Genomic DNA, 24,430 nt, shown 5'->3' with positions numbered 1-24,430 from the left:
AAATGATATTTGATCAATTATATCTTATATTATGAATTTCGTTTTTTTTAAAAAGGTGGACATAACAACATCAGGAATATACTTTTGGTTTTGAGAGAACATCATATCCTAGGCAAAGAAAGGTTTTATGAGAGTATGATCTTGAACGTTGCTCATCTTAAAATAAGTCACACAAGGTTGTTTTGAAGTAGGAGATGCCTTGAAACAAGTGAACTTTCTCAATCCTACATAACTTCAGTGACCTTCAGCCTAGCATTTTATATGTGATGCTTTATTAAAATATTTAAAATTTGATCTTGGAAGGGTGTTTCCATTCCAAGTACAGATAAATACATCGCACGCTAGGAGACTGCAAATTTAAATTTGTATTTGCAAATGTACAGCTTCTCAGTTTCAAGGACACATACAGCCGGCAATCGAATGTTTTTGGTGTATTAAATAGAGGAAAACAAATGCAAATCTTAAGCTTTTTCCAAAACATTGCGTTGGGACTATCTGTGCCTGTGGAATGAGACACAGGCTTAATGGGTTTGTTTAAAATGGCCTAATGGTGTTCTTGGTCTGCGTCCAAAGATACTCAAAGAGGCAATACGGGAATAATTTAGATATTTAACTTTGGGCCGTATATTTTTGTCAAGGGCACTGATCTCATTAGAATTACTCCCTTACGCCACTGACTGACTTTTCGTTTTGTGCTCTGGCTTTTTGACTCACATGTGTTTCTTTGATTTCTATTTCACCGCGATCGATGGTGCGGGGGAACTTGGTACTATGAACAAAGATCAGTGATGAGACTCGTTGCACCTGTCAGAGCTGACCAGATCAGGTAATGAGGAAAGTCCCTCAGGATGTTAACGAACCCATTAAGCGCTCATGTGTGAAACTAGGAACCCGGCGTGTTAAATTGTAGCAGACAAATTAAAATTCACTGCACATGGCACCAGAATGTAAATATCTTGCCTTAGTAAGGATGAGCTGGCCTCCTTCTCGTTGCTCTAATCGGCTTTGAAAAGACGGTGCAAAGTGCTTAGGAATAATGCTTGTGCTCTGTGATAAAACAGCTTTTATTATAAACCTACAATAGCCAAGCCATGTTTGAAAAAGGAAGTCAAATATAAGCTCTGTGAATTTTGTTCTTCAAACTACAATAAATGGCGCTAATCCAGGACAAGATGTGAACGCAACAGCTTCCTAACAAAATCTTATCATGTCGTTTTGTCTTCTCATCCCCGGGAGGGTTTTTAAGCTGGAGATTGGTTAGTGTTATTAGCAAGTGGGTTTAATTGTAAAAACAAAAACAAAAAAATAGTACTTATGTGTTATTCAAATATAGACCTATCTTGCCTTATCTGTTTCATGAAACTGTCTATGGGTGGCGTGTTTACAAGAGAGGATTCGTGTAGGCTGTCAATCAAGTCCGTACAGTCAAACGCGTTGATTTACATAGAGTCATGAGGGAATGTTCTTTGAAACTCATCATTTCTTTTACGCACTCTCTGGCTTTTTAATATGATATATTTTACAGGCTCCTAAAATGAAAAAAGGCTACCTGTAGTGACTTAAATTTAGATTCTCTAAATGTCGAAAATTCATTCAGAAGGTATCAGTTAATGTGCCTCGGTTGACTGGGCCCTCACATTCATCGCTCCGTGCTCTCTGCTAATCCTCATGAGTACATGGCTCCTTCTACGTGCCCTGAGGGGAATAATCTCCCTCCTCATACCACCAGAAAATGTGGTTTGAAATGAGCGCCCAGGGCTTCAATTCAGATGTTTTAAGATTGGTCTTGTTCCAGAGGATGTGAACGCTCTCGCGGACACGGTGAATTTCCATTTGAGTGCCTCCTGTCCCAGAAACTAGCCAGAGGTGTCCTCAATGATCCGACCCACACCTTCCTCTCATTTGTCTACATTAACTTTGCATGTGTGGTCCGTCCAGTAATAAGTGGGGCAGATTTATATATAGCGGCGGCTGAAATGACTTTGAAAAACAGGGTGACTTGTCTTCAGACCCCTGTCAACCTCTGAAGGCCCTTATTCATCTCTATGACATATGTTTGCTGTATTTCCTATTTTTATATTAGCCTTCATTACAACTAATGTTTCTGCCTCTTAGACATTATTTGGCTTACACACAAGCCCTTTGTGTATTTTTTCTGTCATGTAGTTAAACATGCGCTAAAAGCCTGTCTAAGATGTTAACTGCCTTTTAGGAAAGTGAGACAGGAGATCATAAAAATAAAACTTACATCCTGGTTTCATTTTGCCCATGGCAAAAGACACTCATTTCTATGGGTGGGGGACGATAATGGCTCTGTCAAAAGAGTTTTATACGTAGCTAAGTCAAAGTCTTGTTCTAATTATGTTAAGCATTAAAGCAACTAAGTGGTTGTCAAAACTGCACGGTGATAAGCTGGCCTAAATTAAACAATGCCTTTCCATTTTATTATGGACTTTGAAGCAGCTTGCAGGGATTAACACAGGCCTTGATATTAATTGAACCTTTAGTTCAAAGAATCAATGTCAATTACACTGCACAATTGTTAGTGACCCAGAGTAGTTATCTGACCTTCCACTTTATAGAGCATGCATCCAACTGTGGTGTCCTAACCCTCAGGATAAGTCAATTGTTCTGCAACAGGTTTGTGACCGTAACAGTACAAGGCCTTTCCAAAGTGCATAATGAAAATGAAGCCCCGGAGTTACCAAGTGACCCGTCACAAAGAATAAGAACATAAAACTGTACGCTGAGGCCTTGAGGGGAAAGGCTATTGCACTCATTCTTCAGTGCTGCTGTTCACACTCCTCACATTATATTGATTGCAACATAAAATGTAACATACAGCGATGAATGGACTTTAAAAAAGCTCTTCAAATTGTTTTTTTTAGTGACTATAAACTTTCAGTATTTGCCAACTGCTTCAAACACCATTCAAAGATAAAACGACACAAATCTTCTGAAGGCAGTATGAGTATTGTGAGAGAGTGATTATATTCAACTGAGAGTGACAGGTTAACGGGCTCTCAGACTGAAATAAGCCCCACATTAAGCGAGACAATGCTGCGTTGGTCGGGGAGGTAGCAGTAAGACAATGAGATGCAACACAGGCCAGTTTAAGTAGATTCATTACAGTAAAGGCTTATCTAAATCCAAACTGTGAGGAAAGATGATACAATTCTGTAGATTAATCACAGCAAACCCTCCGTCTGGATCATCAGGTACAGAGTGTGCCTGCTTGCGTGGATAGTACTTGTTTGGCCAATGCAGTGGTTTGTCATATGTTCTCGCTTAACACTGCGGAAAAAAGTGGAACCAGGTTCTACTTTATGTCCAAAAAACCTGTAGTTTTTTAACTACAAATCCCTCTGAGTGGCACCCCTGCTGTGTCTACGCAGCGGTCTCACTGGAATGAAGAATGCATTTCTCCACACAGCGTTGTCTGTTTGAACACGGCCTCAACTGCACCAGCAGCTGAGATGCTAGCAGAAATACCTGTGTTTGCTTGCCTCGCAGAGAGAGCCCACTTGGGGGTCTGACTGGGGGGAAACAAATATAGTCATGTGTTGGTCCACAACCTATATTTTCAGATCAATCATAAACAAAATACTGCTGCAAAGGCTATCATTTGTTTATGGTCCGGCTCATGGATGTAACCACGATTTGACTGTTCACGGTGCCGGGTTAAAAATGTTATATAAAGTGTTCCAGTGTTGAAAACAAACTGTAGTTGACCTTTAATATGATTATGGTACACTTTTGTTTCATACATGTTGTTGTGTCATGCATCTTAGCCAATGAAAAACAACCTCTCTTCCTTTTCATAGCACTTGAAAGTTTCAGCACAAAGTGTTCAGTAAAGAGCCAGGAAGTGTCTGCGCTACGTGCTTTAGTATTCAATTACCATTTAAAAGTTCACTTTTACAAGGTCAATTCCAGTTTTTTTAACAGCAATGTTTGAGGAGTACTGCAGTGTTCACACATGGATGAATGCCTCTGACAATGTGGAGATAGCGATAGAGGGTATACATGGCCGACGGCACACAAAGCACAAGGCTTCACATCTGCTACACATGAACGCGTATCGTCAAGGCACAATATCATATTTCAGAAAGGTTAAATAGCTTGTTTCAGAGTTAATTAGCCAGGTTAGACTTTTCAATCATAGTATATATATCCATGTGGGGAATGTGAGTTACAAATATATATCACAAAACGTGGGTTTAGTTGTATTTTACATACATTTAAAGGCATGGCTATTTAACAAGACATAACATACGCAGCACATTATGTGTACTGTACATTTAAACCACTAACACTATATTACCTATAACCACACACACACACACACACACACACACACACACACACACACACACACACACACACACACACACACACACACACACACACACACACACACAACACACACACACACACACACACAACACACACACACACACACACACACACACACACACACACACACACACACACACACACACACACACACACACACACACACACACACACACACACACACACACACACACACACACACACACTCTGAAGCTGTTGTATGCACATTGTGGAGCATTTTCCAGCTGTTGCCAACCTTTGTGTCCCACGATGCCAAGACTGCAGCTCTGCATATTTTCTGCCACCATGTGTGGACAAAGAGAGGTGGCAGCGGGTGAGGAGATGGATGGGGTGAGGATGGTGATGGACACAGGTAGCTTGGCACAGCTCAGAGCCCCCTTCCACCTGGCATTAGCTCCCATTGTGTTGCTCCCCAATTTCCTGGCAGAGCCTTTGATTGAACTGGCGGTGAGGTGAGGATTTGGCAAAGGGAAGGTTTTACCTCCCTGACAACAATAGGCCACAGACGAGGGAGGAGGCTGTTTGTATCGTGCTTTGTGGAAAGGGATTGTCTAATGGAGGTTCACTGTGCATTGTGCAGTGTTTCTGGAAAGGATTTGTGGTTTGTAAAAGGGCATAGTCCCGCTGCTCGCTTTGGCTAATCAATTTAGTGTCCTCGCTGGGTTGTACCACGATTGTTCTCATACAGTACGAGGCAGTTTCTCCTCACTAAAGGATCTAATTGACGCGGCCAAGTTTTATAGCTGCAGGGAGAAATATATACTCATTACTTCTAGTTTGGTTTAAAAGAGAAAAAAAAAGGGATATTCATTGCAAGCACGCCCCGACACCCCTAATCATGACCGGGGTGCCCTGTACGCTGCAGAGCACAGGCTCCCGCCCTGACAGATTATCCGGTGTGAATGTTTGGGAATGATAATGAGATCAAAACACCTCACTAAGCTGGGAAGAGAGGGTGGAGACTGGAGCGGGAGAGGGAGTGAGGGGAAGCAAGCAAGAGCGAGCAGGGGAGAGGGTGAGCGATAGCTGCGATAAATTGCAGAAGCAGAACCACTTGAGCATAAAATTAGATTTTACAAATGTGTTGTTACCTGACAGTCCTCTGACAGAGGAGATATCACAACATTATAGGGCTGCATGAGTACTACTAATCGTATCAAATAAATAAGAATGCCTCTCAGCTGTGATGGAGCTGGATGCAGATTCAATGTGGACAGTGAGTCAGAGGGAGAAATAACATCAAAACAGCCTTTCCCATTATGGACTCAAACATTAGAAGCCCAAATTCAATTTACATGATAATATATCATCATCTGGTGAAGTTGTACACGCGTGAAGCATTTGTCTAATCGCGGTGCCACTCAAAACAATGTCACCGACGATTGATGATTTTGCAATATGAAGATGTGATTGGGGTTTTTGATAACATTTTTATCAGTGATTTCTCGTCATAATCTCCATTTTTGTTTTAATTTAATAATGTTGAATAATGTGAGGCTTAAGAGCAGTATGTTCGAGACTGGCTTTGGCTCTTTGTTGGACAAACACTTGATATATATTGATATAAAGTCATCTGTTCCTTCCATCTCTTAACGTTCCAGCTGCCATAAATAAGCAATATGCGATTGTTTGATAATAAGAATCTTAGGGTTTGGATCCTGCAATGCAGTCAAAATTGTTGAGGATACATTAACGCATTCAGTGGTGAAAAGCAATATGGAATATAACAAAACATACATTTACTATTAGCACAGCATGTCAGCGTAAGACATATAAACACTCTTTCTACATAATGGATTACTACGAGGCGGAGTATTTGAGGAAACAATTATTTGCCACGTTATTGTTAGTTACAAATAGTGAGTTAAATACCTCATTAAGATAACAATAAAGACTGCATGAATCAGTCTGAGTGACAAATGGAAGCTCTAACTCAAGTCAGCTTTGCAGAGTCTGTGTGTGAGACAAGTCACCGAGGCAAGCTTTATCTTTAGTATGCTCCGAGAAGGAATACTGTGTCTATGGTGTGTGTGAAGCCGAGTGCATGTGTTGCTCTATGAATATATACATACAGGGTTTTGTTCCCAAAGGGGATACATATATGGGGAAATATTTGTACCTGATGTGTATTACTTGATATTTCAATAGATAACATTAGTTATATACTGTATGTTAGAGTGCACTGCATGGTGTTCTCACTTATGTCAATAATAATCTGTTTTAAGACGTTTTATATTACAGTTTTTATTCCGTGTGCAATGAGGTATTCACATTTGGAAGTATGTTTTACACATACATCAGTAAAATACATCGTTTAAATTGTCCTACATTTAGACCAGAAGCTAGATATGTATGTCTTTGGTATACAGGCAACCAGCTAAACCAAATGCTTATTTTTTCATAATGTCAGGCTTTGAAGTAAAGTATTATCACTGTATTTATTTTATATTTGAGCCAGTATTGAGCTATCCATCACAGACGAAGTTAAGGCTTCATTTGCTCATACTGTACGCACATCTTTGAACATTCAAAACAGCAGATGCCAACCAAAACACAGCGCCTGTAATCATATGACGTATGACACTAAATGGCCCCAAAATACTGTAAGCTTAAAACAAGCCTCTTTGATGCTGTCACAACCCTCAATGCTAAATGAGCAAATACAGGAATAAACATCAACACTTGTTTAATTAAAGATCTCATGGGTCCTTGAAACTGTTAATAGTCAGCTGAAGCGTTTAGCAATTAACATGGGTGCAGCCATTAGCATGTCAACACATACCCGTCAGTCGCTATCACACTTTGTACGTAAATACTATTAACAGTAAAGACCTTTATGAGCAAACCGTTAATACCAAGTCTGATAGAAGATGTAGCCACTAGACATTAGCATATGGAACAATATGCCCCTATTGTACTTAACTATGATACGTGTGTGTGTGTGTGTGTGTAGAAGTGTTTATAGACACACAAAAAAAAACACAATGATGGACATGTCATTCTTTCTCAGGAAAAAAAGGAGGTATATTATTATAACTGGTGCCCATAAGATTATCCTATATGACTAACATTATACAATTGTCTAAATTACGTAATATACTTGTTTAAATTGATAATATATAATGGGAAAAGAACAGCTCTCCCACCCTGTCTGCAACTCCATATTGGCGTTTTATTTCCAAATGCATTTTTATTTGGGCTTCTGTAATGGTAGGATTTACAGGTTGATATATTCAAGCTTTTTAATCATTAGTCTTTTCACTCGAGTAATTAATCAACCACTCATCTATGCCCCTGTATTGTTAATAAGGGTTAAAGGACGAGTGCAGCATTAGAAGAAAGACACGAGAACACCGTGTGCAGGTCACTGCCTCGCTCGCTGGAGGGCCAACACATCCACAAACACATTCGCACTAACACACAAGGCAATTTTAGAGTGTCACATTCACCCGACCTGCATGTGTTTTAACTGCATGAGGAAACCACAGAAGTAAGGGGGGGGACGGGGGACGCAGGTGAACATGGGGAGAAGAACCACAGCTAAGATCAAACCCAGAACGGTCTAGCTGTGAGGTGACTTTGCTGACTAATGAGCCAACATGCTGCCAGACACCATTAATTAACCAGCACCCTTAATTTCCTCTCATGATACTTATCATTGATTAAATGTAACAGATTTATGGCCTGCTTTTTTTTAATAATGTAGTACAAACTGCAGTATTGGCTAACTTCTCCTCTGGTATTGTCCTGTAGAACAGTTGGTCCCAAGTGTTGTGTTGTTTCCCATAATTATGAGGGAACATATTCTTCTTGAAATTGGCCACATTTCCAAACGTTTGGTTTGTGTGTGTGTGTGTGTGCTTTGTGCCCGTCATTGTTTGCTGCCATCATTGTGTTACTGAGTGTTGTTGCACATCCAGGGAGACAGGAAGCTATTCACAGGGAGATTGGGAATACCACCAGTGAAAAGAGAGGTCCAACAGAGCAACACTCTGAGATGCAGTGGGCGAGTGCATATATGTATCTGAGAGCATAATGAGCTGGTTTCATTGTTTGGGATTCTGCATCGGTGTGTGTGGTAGCAGGGAATCTTTTTAAACAAGCAAAACGTATCATACAATGGAATAACAAAAATGTATAAAAATTAGGGCTGTCAAACGATTACAATTTTTAATCAGATTAATCACAGCTTAACAATTTATTAATCATGATTAATCACCATTCGAACTATGTCCAAAATATGCCATTTATTTATGTATATTGTTGTGGGAATGGAAAGATAAATGAAAGAAGGCGGATATATCCATTTAACATACAGTATCTATGTTTATTATAACATTTTTCTGCGTGTCAAAATGAAAGACAACCCACACACCTATCAATCATCAAACCGTGGGGTCTTAATTCATTACGTGTGGATTTCTATCAACGGGGGAGTACTTCAGGAAAGTCGACAGAGGGGGGAGGGGCGGCGGCGGCTAGTGGAGTACTTCGTGACCACAGAGTGTGAACGTTGTGATCAGCTGTTTTAGCACAGTTCTCCAGTGAAGGGGGGGGAGTCTCCCTCCGCAGCCGGTCGTCGTAGTTTTGGCACAATTCCGTTGTACAGACCGACGTTAACAGCAGCCCTGTCTGTGCACACGGAGACCGACTCTGTCGTCCGGTGATCTAACCGCCTTCTGGAAAAGCTTCACAAGTACGTCGGTACGCAAATGCGCTTTGTGACACAAGTGACGGTACGCATTTCAGATTACGCACATAACCTGCGTACCAGTTATGTGTTACCTGTACTACAGCAAAAGTATTCTCCGTCGGGACTTCCTGCAACAACACCACGCCGTTATCGTGATTCTGATTGGCCAGAAGACATTATCAAAGATGTTCTATTGAGAAGATGATCACTACGTGACAAAAGTTTTCAAAACCGTGGCTACTGAAATCAATCTTACTAACTGCTGTCTGTGCAATTTACTCCGCGCGAGTTGGCAGACTTTATTTTGCTTACTTTAACATAATTGTTCATGGTGGGGCTAAACCATTTCTTGGTATGGGTGTAGCATACCCCAGCGCTGCCACTGGTGGGATGTATGGGGCGGGCCATTCTGCACATGCGTTAAATATTTTAACGCAATTAATTCAAAAAATTAATTACCGCCGTTAACGCGATAATTTAGACAGCACTAATACAAATGTACCACATACCTAGTTATACTTACATGATATGTCCATCTAGAATGATCCATTTCCTGTGTTGCATATCTATGAATTTAGCAGGTATTTTATAGAGAGTAGATATGAAGTGTTTTTTAAACATATCTCAATGTGTTTTATTGTTTTTGTTGTTAATTTCAACTATAACAATACAAAAGCTGTTCTGGTTTTAAACCAATCCGAAAAACATGGGGGTTACACAGGCTTGAAAGTGAGGTAATTCAATCATTTTCAATGTTGGTGTGAAGCTGGCTGTAACTGCAAGTAAGGTCCGATTGTTTCTTATCAGAAAAATAACAGAAAGGTCACCTATCTCGCCTCACAGCACAGATTTCATGTTGAACAAGGGCACAGTTTTACCAAGCACCGCTTTCCACCTTCTTCTCCAGTAGGACTCAGATGAGGGTGTTGCACTTTTATTTTCCTTATGGGCTACATGTGATGTTTTGGTGTTGTTGTTTTTTGTTGTTTTGTTTCTTTCCGTTAAGTATTTTTTGTGTTTCTCTTAGTATCCTAAGATACTGTTATGTTTGGCTGTGAAAAAAAAATTATTATGAAGGGCAGACCATCTATTTGTATTCATTTAGTTTTTTTTAGAAAGGGGCAGGTCACATAAGACGATATTCTTCTCCCTGCTCCTTTTCGCTCAATGGTGTTTTGGTAGAGTCATGTTTTGTTGGCAATTATTGTACATTTGGTTTTGCGTACCATGAGCGGGACAAATAAAAATGAAGCCTCAGTTGCAGCACCGTGGCTGCTGGTGTGACAGCCCAGGTCAGATTGTGGAACAAATTCACCAGGAGAGTTTTCTTGACTAATAGAATGAATTCTGGGGGTTGGAGCGTAGACTTTCCCACTTTCAATTTCAAGGACCACCCTACTGAGGCTAAACTTCAAGGTTGATGAGGGAGGGGTAAATGTTGTTGGAATTTGAATAAAATTCACCAGGAGAGTTTTCTTGACTATCATAACGAATTCCGGAGGTTGGAGCTAAAAATAAATGAATTTGAAAATGTACATACTGTAGCACTAAGGACCACCCTAATATATGTGTATTTGGTGCAATGCTACTTCTCGACTTGTAACTTGATAACAATGTTGTAAATGTCAAACAGGAGAAACTATAGGAAAAACAGCGCTGGCATTATTCTATTTTAATGTTGCTTTGTTTTGGCAGACTGTCATCCTGTCACTCAGATCAGTCTCTTTGAAGCCTGTAAACGCAGTAGATGTTAAAAATAAGTATTTTCTGTGGTACCCAGATGATTCCAACCTAAGCTGGTTTGCAGGCAGTCTGCCAGGGTGGGCTTATGCACTTGCCCACGTTGTTTGCGGGAACAACACATGTGGGCTTTCATGCTATAACATGGATTTTTGCAAGGGCATGTATATCTGAAATGTGAAACCTCTGCTGTTGACTCGACACAGCTTGTCTCTGTCAGTTCCTTTAGGCTTTGCAAACCCCTCTGCTTCTGCTTCACAATAAAATGCTTTTTTTTTCAGACTACAGATTACCAAAGGCTCTCATGCATGCCTGATGTATTGTTTTAGTTGTTTTTAAATTTGTATTTATTTAGCATTATATATATATATATTATTATTACATGTTATACTTACATACTCAATACTGTGGGCAATCCCCACAGGAGCAATTTGGGGTGAAGTGTCCAGTGCCCAGGGACACAACGACATGCTGACTGCAGTGGGGTTTGAACCTGTGCTCCCCTGATCCGAACACCAACGCACTAGACCACTGCGCCACATGCCTCCCTGTAAACACATTGTAGTATTTTATAAGATATATGGCCAACTGCTCATATACATCCCTTTATTTGTAAATGTAGGAAGCTTCATACATGCTATAATACGCACTATTAAAAGACCACTAGGATACATTAAATCAGCTATGTCGTCTCAGGCTTATTACTTTAGATCCTGAAGCCTCGGGGCAAAATAATCAGTGCAGATTTGTTATTTAAGAAATGTGTAAGATGGAGTGACAGTTTTAGAGATGATTAGCTTTACTTGTTTAATATTGCACATTTGTACACAATACTATAGAATAACAGTTTAATTGCATATAACACCACAACTACTAGTTGCCCTTACTCTGTTAATATTTCTGTTCAGTTTTAGTTTCACTTTCTGCAGGGTAGGAGTTAACTTTCCAGTCGTCCCCTCTTCACATACTGTGTCTGTGCCTTTTGAATGCAGCTTATCCACAAAGTCCTCAAAGGACGAATTATGGAAACAGCTGCAATTAGTGGCTGATTTATATATTGTGGTAGGACCTTAGAGACTAATTAGAGCCCTTTATGTTCTTGTCTATTGGAGACATGCTAATTTGAAGCCTTTTGACTGAGATTTACAAGTACAAGTCTGCATTTCATGCATCTCAATTTGCACGCGCGCACTGCAATAACGAACATTCAGGGTGGTGGTTTGAATGGGAACGTTTAAACATGTTCCATAATATTTCAATCTGTACATCATTAGAGTGCATTTTGTGCTGTGCTTCTGCTTATTCTTGATTCGATGGAGATGCGGGAGCTCTTTCTACATTAAGGCTTTAAAGCTATTGTACTTATGGCAGAATTCTGAAAAGGGCAAAGCAAATTATCCACAGGATTTTTCTCTCAAGGAGCAGGTTTCCCCCTGTTTATTAAATTTGTTAAAGTGCTTCTGTGCAATGCACATTTTATCCTCTTAACAGTCAAATGACTATATACTCCAGCAATTACTTAATGTACTCTAATGAGATTTCCCCGTGACATGGACGGATTCATTTATTTTAATGTGACGCATTCCACCGGGCAGTTTATGCATCACGTCCTCTCGCATCCAGGGAGGCTTTGACTCATACATACTTAGATGAGCTTGGCTTCAGGAACAGCCTATCTGCCTACAGCAGCAGAGACGTGTGCGTCAGTTATCCCGGCATTAGGGGTCTGTTCGGGGCATCAGAGGGTCACAGGTGCTATTTTTTTCCAAGCTCAGCACTCCAGGTATTCTCCAGGATTAGTGAAATAATACCAGATTGTAAGGAAGTGTGTGTGTGCCAGGCCATGGGAACAACAGAATCATTAACACAAATACAGCACTAAGATAAGATAAATAACTTTGTGCTATTTGAATTGAATTAGGGGTAATTCAATTAAAGCCATTTTTATAGATGTGTTCCTGTGTCGTGTATTGTAAAGCATATTAATCCAGTTACTGCTTAGAATGTACATACATCAACAAAGATTATTTCAAGAAGTATCTCAATCATCCAACTGTTGGCAACAATATCAATATTCCAGTGAAATGAACAGACAGCTCATTAACTTCCGACAAAATTAAGCAACCTCTGAAACCCTTAGTCAAATAATCTATCAAGTCCATCGTCACGTAGCTAATTGGCACCAATTCTAAGAACTGGTACATTTCCATTTATCAAGCAAACCATCTTGAATGTGAGGTTTGCGAGTTGTGTCATTCCAATTAAGATATCTTAAGGTTATCCTAAAGAGAGATCTGACTGAATCAGAATAAACAGGATGCAGAAATAGCTTTAAAGATATCTACCGCAGTGATTTAGTGTTTGGAAATGTGCAGGGAAAACAGGTTTCAAAAGGTTGTCTTTATAGCTCAAATGATGGCCATAAACGTTAAACTTAAGCAAAGACATTTGCAACTTTTGTTGACAGTGAACTTTTTCACTGATGGCAGAGACATTTTGCTTTGTTATTGAAATAGATAACACGATGAGAGAGGAGGTGGAGGAGCCAGTCTCTCCATAAGCGGAAGTTCCTACAGGCATCTTTTAAGATTCTGTCTAAACTGTCTTCTTAAAGGCGGCGGCTGAGCTACACAGGGACTTTGATGTCTTAAATTGTCAGTATTCAATGTTTGTTACTTTACCAATTACACCCAGCTGGTGGGAGGTGTACTAGCTATTTTAATGTAAGATGCCGAGGATATGAAGACAAAAACTCTGACTTTTAGTTTTTAATGTTCAACAAATAGACAAAATAAATGAATTAGTTCGTTTTCTCTACTGTTTTCTTCAAAAGTACAATTCAGTATATGAAAAGAGACGTCATAAGTTCCTTAAACATTGTATCTTACGTTCCCAAATATGCAAGCAATTGTATCATTTCGTTAACCACTGTGCGTTAAATGAATGCACTTATTTCCAGTGCCATGTAACACAGGCTTTCTGTGATTTAAATATAAACTGTAAGTCTCCAACGCCATGACATCATCATTTAGAAAGGTCCTTTAAGAGCTACAGAGAAAATGATACGCCCATTTTCATAAATTGAGTGGTTATTTCCAAATAAACTGGTCTATAATATCCGTGAAGTCGCCTTTAAGTTAACTAAATTCACGAAAATACTGTATGCTGATTCTTTAAGTTGTATTGCCTTGCAGGCCCAAAATCATAATGACACATTTTAATCTGGCAAACTATTGAAAAAAAAAGTATTTTTTCCATTACACCGCAGGATGTAGTGCAGCACCGTTGGTTTGATACACACCACCAAAGTGACAGTCCACTTTGATGTGCTCATAAACAGGTTTTGTAAGTTTTATGCAGTAGCACAGTCCATCTAAATAAATGGAAAAATACTTTCCTTTGAATCTTATGTAAAAGAAGAGTGCCCTAGTCCAGTCATCTGCTCCACCAATATGTTTTCTGGTAAAATAAAAGGACACCTTAATGGAAAGACAAGAGCCTGAGATATGATACTGCCCTGATGGAAGAGACAGAAACACACACACTCCTGAAATCCACTAGAGCTCGAGACTTCAAAGCTGATATTGGCTTTTACAGGCTTCTCTGAAAAGACAGAGGGTTGCTCCTTGTTTGCCGAGTAAATGTAATACCTTGTGTTATGTGCGCTGCCCTCTCACTGCGAGTCCTAAGTGCAAATGTCTGTAAATATTTTCTCCATTTAGTGCCACCTGGAAATGTGACCGCGTTTCTCCTTCTGCTTGTGATAATGTCTGATGCCGACAGTCAGGGGCCTTACGAGTCTCTCTCTTTTGTCTTTCAGGTGGGATTTTCGAACAGACCGATGGACCCGTTTCACTTGTTAGTGCGGAGGAGCTTGCCTTTAAATTTGCTGTCAATAGCATTAACAGAAACAGGACTTTGTTGCCAAACACAACATTAACATATGACATACAGAGGATTAATATCTACGACAGTTTTGAGGCATCGAGAAAAGGTGAGTGGCTTGTTCTCGGTCTATTCACGGATTGTGATTACAGTGAGAAAAGGAATCTGTTCAGTCAAAAGCAACAACATGTTCGTATTAGTTTGATAATTATAATTGTTCAATGGCATAAATCAAACTGTGGTATTTAGTGGAACATACTTTAAGTATTTAGAAATATTTAGTACATGGACCATTGACTGAAGATGTACCACACTTCCTTTCTCAAGCTCTCTTCTCTTACTCTTCTGTAGCTTGTGACCAGCTTTCTCTAGGTGTAGTGGCAATCTTTGGGCCCTCACATAGTTCATCGTCAAACGCCGTGCAGTCAATCTGCAATGCGTTGGAAGTGCCGCACGTCCAGGTGCGATGGAAACATCACCCCCTGGACAACAGGGACAGCTTTTATGCCAATTTATACCCGGATTATTCTTCACTAAGCTATGCTATCCTGGACCTGGTGCAGTCTCTCAAATGGAAAACAGCCACCGTCGTATATGATGACAGCACAGGTGAACACACTATTGCAATGTTACTGTATTCTCATTGGGAAAGAACTCTTACCTACTTAAAAACAACAGATCAAAACAATAAATGGGACTGCCTTTTCTCTGCTGCCATGTATTTATTTCTACCGTTTCTTTTCTTTAGGGCTTATAAGACTACAGGAGCTTATAATGGCCCCGTCCAGGTACAACATTAGGCTAAAGATCCGTCAGCTTCCTCTCGACTCACAGGACACGAGACCCCTTCTTAAGGAAATGAAGCGGAGCCGGGAGTTTCGTATCATCTTCGACTGCAGTCACCAAATGGCTGCACAAGTCCTCAAGCAGGTTAGTGAGAGAGTGTGGCACAGGCCTTCTGATGTCAGATCTGAGCATGGAGCAGGAATCTGAAAGCATGTGGTTCTCTTCCACACAGCTGTCACCAGCACCCGTTGATTCTTTAGCATTCAGTTGATCAGATGTGTTGTGATGGAAATACAGAGGCTTTGATTTGCCAAGAACTTGGCAGCAGAGAAGCAGCAGAAGGTGCGTCGGTTATAATGAAGCAGCAGTGACATTCTGCTGTCAGAACAACTTAAAAGAAACTGCAGTAGTGTCCAGCAGTAGATATCAAATCTGGAACTCACCAATCGATCGTTGTGTATTTGTTTACTTCCAGGAGTGAGCAATCCTCTTTTGATGTTTGGCAGAGAAACATGTAATAGTTTCATGTCGAGCTGTGATGAATTTTGAAGCACAGCTGTTCTTTCGCATCTGTTGAAACAGGCTTTGTCTTATAGACTGCAAAACTGTATTGTGTAGTTCTTACTATCGGGGTAATCCAGTTTAACATTTGACAATTGTATAACAGATAGAGCATAGAATACAATTAAAATGACTTGTTACAAACATTACCGACACTTTCCAGGAATACATTGTTAGGCAGACTTGAATATACATCCCACATAGAGGCATAACATCCAAGACGCTTCATAATTCAAACATGAAATGATTGTCAGTCAACAAAGAACTGTCAGTGTGATGCATAGGGTAGAGATTGTGTAGGTGGTCTAATGCTTTATAGATGTCAGGAACAGCCTGCCGGATCAGCCCCTCCTCCACTTTGTGTGCTGTCAGTTTCTGTTAACATGTGTACCTAATGCATCATCCGCTCCCTAGTTGTTTAAATAACTCATTCCTCTCAAGTTATTGAGATCTAAGTTGACACATATTCGCTTGTGGCCAGTCTGCACATCTCGCACCAAGGAATCTGTGTCCTTTAGAGACAAGAAGTGAGAAAAGGTTTGAAGGCAAAAAAGCTACTGACAGTAGAAATAAGGAAAAATAAGTTTTTATTTTGTATGAGTTGAACTGCTTTTTGTGGCAGCAGGGCTGTATCCTGGCTATAATAGCCTCAATAAAGTTTAGGGTGCAAATGAGGTATACATCCATTCCTGGTTTAATTACTCATCAATTTCTCAGTTAATCTTCATTTTGTAAAATGACAAAATAATAATGAATAGCCATCAAAAGTTTCAAAAGCCACAGTTGACATTTTAAATTAGCTTGTCTAATCCCACCTTCAGCACAAAACCCGAAATATTCGTACATGGAGGGAACTTTAGCCATTGCTGCTTACAAAAATAAAGATTACAATCGAAGTATATACTAAGAGTCAAGCCACTATCAATATTGCAGCACACAAAGCATGATCCCTCCATAAGTCGTGCGTCAAAACCTAAAACAAAAGTCTTACTAAAGGCAAACTTGGAAAGATTATCACCTACGTTTGATTTGCATAAGTGACAAAATGTACGAGCTACTCAACCTCGGTATCTTACAATATGCAGACTGCTCCATTTACAGATTTACAAAAAGGTTAGTCCTTTCCAAGAATATAAGTAGCATCGAAAGGACATAATTGAATTCATGTGCAATGTGACTTGACTGGTACAGCATATGTATGAAGGAGAGTCTCTATTTTAACAGGGTTTAAATACCAAGTACTGCATAATGCCCTTGGAATATTTCACTTCTCATATTATGATTCCTAACAATATGTCGAGTCCTGTCGTCACCATGACAGGCTCAGCGCCTCTGTCAGGTTATACTTCCTCTCAGATTGGATGGGAGAAAATGAGAAACATGTCCCTGGTGTATTTTAAAATACTTTTTATATTGTGTGTTTGTATTTTCTGCTGTGACCCTGCTTCAGTATTGGTGGGAAAAGGGATAGGTTTCCAAAAACAAGACGTTAACAAATAGAAATGTTGACACCATCACATTGTGTCACACTATAAATCCATCTGGCGGCGGTGGAGAGATTACTTTAATGAAAGAAAACTCCTGCTAACAATACAAAGCGTGACACCAAGTTTCAATGTCATGTATTTGGCTTGATGTCTATGGATGGAGAAGTACATTTGCCTCCACATAAGCATCTTATTTACATAACCTTGGCTTTTGTTTTCACGACAGATGGTACAATTAAATGCGCAGAACAGCCGCGATGGGAACACGGTGCCTTTGAATGTAGATTGAGTGAAACAAGTGGCAGTGATGGAGTGTTGGGATATGAGGCAGAGATTACCGAGCTCTTTTGATTGAAGGCACTCTTCTCTGCTGGAATAACGTCACGTGAACCAAGCCATTGCAAACCATTTATATGCATAGAAAAGCATTGAGTACTGTTGCTATTCTGTGGACCACATATGGTGCACAAATCCTGACAAGGAGTAGCAGAAACTCGCCCACAAAATGAACAGCGTGTTAGTCAATATGTTCATTAAAACATTTCAATTTGTTCCATTACCGATGACGTCTTTTTGGTATTATTTGTGATCACTGTGCTGTTGATTTTAAAATGCTCAGACGTGAACAAATATATAATTTTCTCCAACCTGCCTCTTTTCATTCACTCTCTCTTTCCCATCCACTGTCTCTGTATCCTTGCAGGCGCAGACCATGGGGATGATGACGGAGTATTACTCCTATATCTTCACCACTCTGGTAATGTACCATGCTTGTTAATGCAAATAAGAGCCTCGTTTGTTCTCATCTCCCGCCGCTTGAGTTTTTGATGAATAGTGGCTAATTGCCAATGGGGTTTGGACCAAGTCCATAATATCAATTTAGTTTGACAAGCTGTCGGCATAATGCAGTCTTCAGTATGCTGTAGTAAACACACACACTGCTGTACAGTGAATACAACAGAAGTCTTTGAGATGGCAGCATAAAAAACAACAGCTTTGAGATTTTAAATTGAAAGTGGTTCCAAGTTCCTCTGTGAGATCTTAAATGAAATACGATTCATTCTATATTCAAAAGGAAAATATTCAAAATGTGAAAAAAAATGGTGGCACAAAATCGACCTTCATGAATGGAAAATAATGTTTAGTTGTTGTTGATGAATCATTATGGTCCTTTTGTTCGCAGCAGGTTGTGTTGCTGTTGAATTGTATATAATTGTATATTTTGTCTGCACCATGTCATCGAGGGTAAGCTTAGTATAAACGTGTGGTTCTGTTCAACAAAACAGAACCACACGACTACAGAATTATCTGATTTAATTAAATACAAAATAAAACGTTTATTCATCAGAGAAGGTACATTTATAGACATAGTTATTATGCAGAGAAATCATTAGATATTAAGTCTCAAAAGTCGTTGGTATTCATAATTCATGAGATTCCTTGAACACATTTCTTCAAGCCAACCTAAGGCTGGTGTCTTTTTCACAATCAAATATACTTAACACAACCTAACATGGGGAATAGCAGATTCATTCCCATCTGGAGCATTTTGTGTTTTCACTCCGCTATAAAATGATCTTGTCTGACTTATACAAGCAGACCCAGCAGGGAGCCTCGCTGCTCGTCACTGAGACGCAGACTATCTGGAGACAAACGGACTGAATGGAAATGAATACCAGCGTGATGTGTGCTGTTCCTTTCGCTCTGTGTTATCGTCTGTGTTCGTGCTTCTCATGCGCACACACGTCCAGCCTGTTGTGATGATGCAATATGACACAAAGGTCCAGGCATGATGTGTGTCATCTTTCACACTTGACAGCGTGGCAGCGACATCGTGCAGCCATAGGTTATTGCACTGTAACATGTCTATTGCTTTAATAGGGAGAACAAATATCACTTAAATTGCCAGGGGTCTGATTTATGTGTCAAGGTTTTACAGTTGCAGATCATAGGTGCATTTATTTACAAGAGGATTAACTGGTATTTATTTCGACAATATTTTCCACGTGTAGGCTGGATATCTTTGTGGAATCACAGTGTGCTATATATCTAATGCTGCAATAAGCTGCCATATAGATAGACACACCATTAAGGAGATTATACCCGGCGGCTTGATTTGATCCAACATGATGAATACTCCCAACGATACATGGCATTACAATTTCCTCTCGATGGAATCCACTGATGTCTGTGTTTTATCTTAAGAGGTGAAGGAAATGCCGACTTATTCGAGCGTGAACAAGCCATAGCAGTGGTACGTGGTAATAACTTCCATGTCCTTTAAAATGAGTCTGTCATAGCTATCTATGAGAACCTGAAGCTAAGAACTTTGTTATGTCACCTCCATAACACTTCTGTATGGAGACATGTACTGCAGGGTCTCTGGGTCAAATGTTTAGTGTAATGCTGCTGTAGGATTGTGTTGCGTGTGTGCTATAAATGTGTTTACAAAGCAGTACTGCAAAAAGTGAACTTATAATTGGAACAAGACCATTTTTTGACATCCCAAAATGCCCTAACAGAAAGGAGGATGTCACAAAAGACGAATTATACTTCGTTTGTATTATTAGCTTCAAAGCTGAGAAACTTGTAACCCAATCTACTTTTCTGAGCATTTTGAATGTCATATAGAACAACAGTGATTTTCTTTCATCTCTGTTCACAAAAGGGAGTATTGTACTGCGTTCTAGTGGGAAATAAATACAAACAGGAGAAATATTTCAGTGACTTGCGGCGACCGTTATTCAGTAAGTGTCTTACACGCTCTCGTTCCCCCAGCACTAACCCCACAGGGTGCTAATGAAATATCTATGTTCATCCAAATGTCTTTTCCAAGCCCCCTGGCCTATTCCAGCACGACATGTGTCAACATGTGACTTCACACTTCAGCTACAATGGCTGCCCTAGAAATTACAGCAGCTCAAATTGAATTGCTTTCTGCTTGGATGTTGCCAAGGGAATACTAGCAGATTATTAATGTGGTACAACAGAATTAACTTAGCTTCTTTTCTTGTTCTTTGATTTGTCTCATTTCATTATAACATTTTACATTTTCCGATAAACAAATATGCACCTATACAAAATATTTGACAGACAGATTTAAACTAGATAAAAACATATCACAAGCTTGTAGTTTAGGCAGTGTAATTCATTATTAAGTAGGCACAGAACAAATAACAATTTGTCAATTCTTAAAGGCTCTGCCAGCAGAAAAGCGACTCCTCCATCAGAGCTTTTCAGATTTCCTTTATATAACAGACACTGCTTCCAGACACTCACTGAAACCCCTTAATTTGACATTGAAAACTAATGTGTGTCTCCTTCCTTTTACTCTATTTGGTCTTAAAATAGCATCACTTTAATCAGCAGCTGCATCATTCTCTTTTCATGTGAGGAGAAAGCATTCAGGATGAATACTTAAAACAGGGATGTTGAGAGCTGGCAGATTAAATGAGAATCCATCTTTTATGACTTTTGTCTCTCAAAAAGGACCTGATGGCCATTGACCTGGAGCCATATCGATACTGTGGTGTCAACATGACCGGCTTCCGCATCATGAACGTGGATAATCCCCTGGTCGCATCCATTATGGAGAAATGGTCGATGGAAAGGCAGCTTCCACATAAACCTGACTCAGGCCTGCTGGAGGGGGTCATGACGGTATGTTTTATTACTTCTGTGTTCTTGTTCCATTTAAAGCCAGTCACAAAAATGTAAATATTTAAAGGGACCAAATCTATGTATTTATATATGTGCCTATAATGGCTTTTTCCATGGTAACACATGGTTTTAATCCTCTCCGCAACCCTAAAAAAACGGTTACAAATGCAATTATAACACTATATACTTTAGAGCAGGGGTCTCAAACTCAAGGCCCCGGGGCCAAATCCGGCCCGTGACTTCATTTTATGCGGTCCCGCAAGAGCGTGCAAAGAATATAATACGTTTATTATACGGTTACATGCCACTTTACAGATGCAGGTTGCCCATAAACTACATGTCCCACAATGCATCTCGTTTTGTGACATGCCACTGATGAGACTTGCAATTATGTGCCCTGGACTTCTGCTTTCAGACGTAGTTAATTACTAAGTTATTATCCTATCTAATAATAATCCAATTCAGAGGCAATAATGTAATATATAATACATTATTTTATATAATAATAATAATAGTACATGGGACTTTTATAGCGCTTTTCATGAAACTCAAAGACGCTTTGACAAAGAATTAAGAAGAAAAGAAAAAAAAGGAAAAAAAAAGAGATAAAGAAATACAAAAAGAGATAAATAAAACAGAAAATAGGGGGGAGGGGGGTGGTCAGTGGTTGAATGCAGTGTTGAACAGGTGGGTTTTGAGTGATGTTTTGAATGCTGTGAGGGAGGAAGAATCTCTGATGGATTGGGGTAGTGAGTTCCAGAGGGTGGAATATATATATATTATATATTTATATAGTTACAACCGGCCCCCGATGAAATTTAGTTTGACACCCCTGCTTTAGAGTAACCATTTAAGAACACCATTTGACACACAAACAGTTGACGACTTCAGGATGTTTATCATGTAGTATCAAATTATTAATATATGAAAGACGTCAACAAATTTGAGCAGTTCAGCTACAGTTCGACTACATTTTGAATGTGAAAAATGCATATTTTAAGGGATTTTAAAAGTGCTATGACCGTCAGTACTGACTGGTTCCATCATCTTGTAAATACATATTACCCTGGGGTTGTGTGGACCACAATGTCTCCTATTTACTCATGATTATTTTAGAAAAAAATGTCTTGTTGATCATGAGGTTAGAGGACAAATCAGTCAAGATTATACATCAATTATGTATACAGGGTATATACTTTACAAACACAGTTAACCATTTGGGTGTTTTAAAGACCACCAAGGAGTACCTGAGGCTCCACACATGTTTATCTCCTATTATTCGAGCTAAAACCTGCTGCTTGAATCCCTAAACTTAAAACTAGAGTCAGATATTTGCAAGAAAATCACAAATCATATCTTGTACACTTTCAATGGTTCAGATGGGAATGATATGATACTGCAGAGAACATTCATTAAGCCAATTTGCACCAATTATCCTTTGGATGTGCCATTCTCCAATTATACTGTTTCAGACCAGGTGCATCCCTTTACAGCCATTCGTTCTCAAATGGATAGTTTATAATGGACAAAGTATGCAACTATAGGAAAATGAGAGGGATTTGGGCTTACTCCAATGGCCCACTCGGTTCAGGTATTAGACTCAGAACAGCCGGTTTAGGATGAAATAGAGGAAGGGGTTCATAGCATGAATGAACTACCTGCAGAAATGTAATTATGACATCAAGACAGAAATATAATGGAAAGCTTCCATCTCTTGTAAGATCCATACCTACAGGATGTTGAGGATTAAAGCGGTGTTGTTTTTATGACATACTGCCAGAAAATGTATTGCCGATTTGCGATAAATGGTCTAACTTAAATAAACATGTTTGTGTCATATGTCCATTAAAGTGCAAATCCTATTGATCTATTAAACAATTAGCTTGATTATTTTTGAATTACATTTTTAAAAGATCTGTTAAATACATAGGCTGGCGAAATACAAAGGATTTCCAACAGTAAATACAGTATGTATAAAAGGTGCTACAGAGACATGTTCATTTTAATATGAGAAAAAGACAAGAACTACAGTATAGTCAATAAAACAAAAAAACAAAACACCAGGTGTTGATAAATGTGTAGTACTAAACCTTATAAATGAGGTCGTAAATGATTTCACTTATTCAATTACGGATGTACTGTATATCAATCAATCAATCAAAACTTTATTACAGACTCAGGGTCCAGATAAAAGACAAGACATTCATAAATTACATACACAGCATAACAAAAAAATCATAGGTTAAGAATAATTTAAATCAGTGTCCTACAAGGAGACAACTATACCAATGTCTCCACAGCTGCGATTGGTAGTGTGTAGTACTAAACCTTATGTTTGATAAGGCCAAGAGGATTTCATTATCGGTCATTAAGCCGGCAAATACATTTATATATAAATATATGTAGACATATTCTGTATAGTTGTGTAAAGTGGGCCTTTAAAACCCGTCATGTAATAACATTAGGGACTCAGAGGGTTATAATTCATCTAAAAATGTCATATCTGTATCAAAGGAAATTTGAACTATAAAAGCCTGCACAGTTCCTTTGAATCTTTCATCAGCAGTGTGGAGATTAGATTGATGGTGATCAAACTATTAATGTCTTTCCGCAGGCATCAGCTGAATTAATGTTCACCCCTTATTCCAGACAGATGCGGCTCTGACCTATGATGCAGTCCACATTGTATCCGTCTCGTACCAGCACGCGCCACAGATGACCGTAAACTCGCTGCAGTGCCACCGCCACAAACCCTGGAGATTTGGAGGGCGCTTCATGAGTTTCATCAAAGAGGTGATGGGAGACCTTTGGCCTGTTGCTATTTGAATGAAGTGTTATTGATATTCGAGCATACTGATTGGTGAACGCGACAATAGGAGTGGAGAGAGGACTTTGTTGTCATTTGAGATATTTACCGAGCAAATCAATCACATCCACACACAAAGCAAACCAAGCCTTGATAGACACATCAAAGCAGTGTTGTTGTCAGCTTTATAAATTCCCTGCATTCATAACCTATTTTCCAGAAAGCACATAGTGTAACCTTTTGAAAGCACAACTAGTGTAATCGGCTCTTATTTAATCTAACATGAGAGTCTGACAGGGCGTCAGAATGCACAAACAAGCCTGTGCAGAATGGCAGATTAAGGGTGTGCAGAGATGCTACGGTTCGTATCTTGAATTGTTCAAACAACAACATCATTTGTATTTATCCTGGGTGTGGTTTTTAAATGGTAGGAAT

General features: G+C 39.4%; 1 protein-coding gene across 1 annotated transcript in view; it reads left to right on the top strand.

Annotated features, from left to right (window-relative positions):
- The window catches only part of LOC117557272 (glutamate receptor ionotropic, kainate 3), a 92,173-nt gene that overhangs the window by 34,679 nt on the left and 33,064 nt on the right, over window positions 1-24,430 (top strand). The window contains exons 2-7 of the mRNA XM_034233027.1: window positions 14,631-14,804; window positions 15,047-15,304; window positions 15,444-15,625; window positions 18,233-18,286; window positions 21,019-21,189; window positions 23,839-23,982. Of these exons, the coding sequence (XP_034088918.1) occupies window positions 14,631-14,804; window positions 15,047-15,304; window positions 15,444-15,625; window positions 18,233-18,286; window positions 21,019-21,189; window positions 23,839-23,982 (983 nt within the window). The remainder of the gene's footprint in view (window positions 1-14,630; window positions 14,805-15,046; window positions 15,305-15,443; window positions 15,626-18,232; window positions 18,287-21,018; window positions 21,190-23,838; window positions 23,983-24,430) is intronic.

This window comes from Gymnodraco acuticeps, unplaced genomic scaffold (assembly GCF_902827175.1).
Source record: "Gymnodraco acuticeps unplaced genomic scaffold, fGymAcu1.1, whole genome shotgun sequence".
In the NCBI taxonomy this organism is placed as follows: Eukaryota; Metazoa; Chordata; class Actinopteri; order Perciformes; family Bathydraconidae; genus Gymnodraco; species Gymnodraco acuticeps.
Note: the sequence above shows the minus strand (reverse complement) of the source record. Positions and strands in the feature narration are given on the sequence as shown.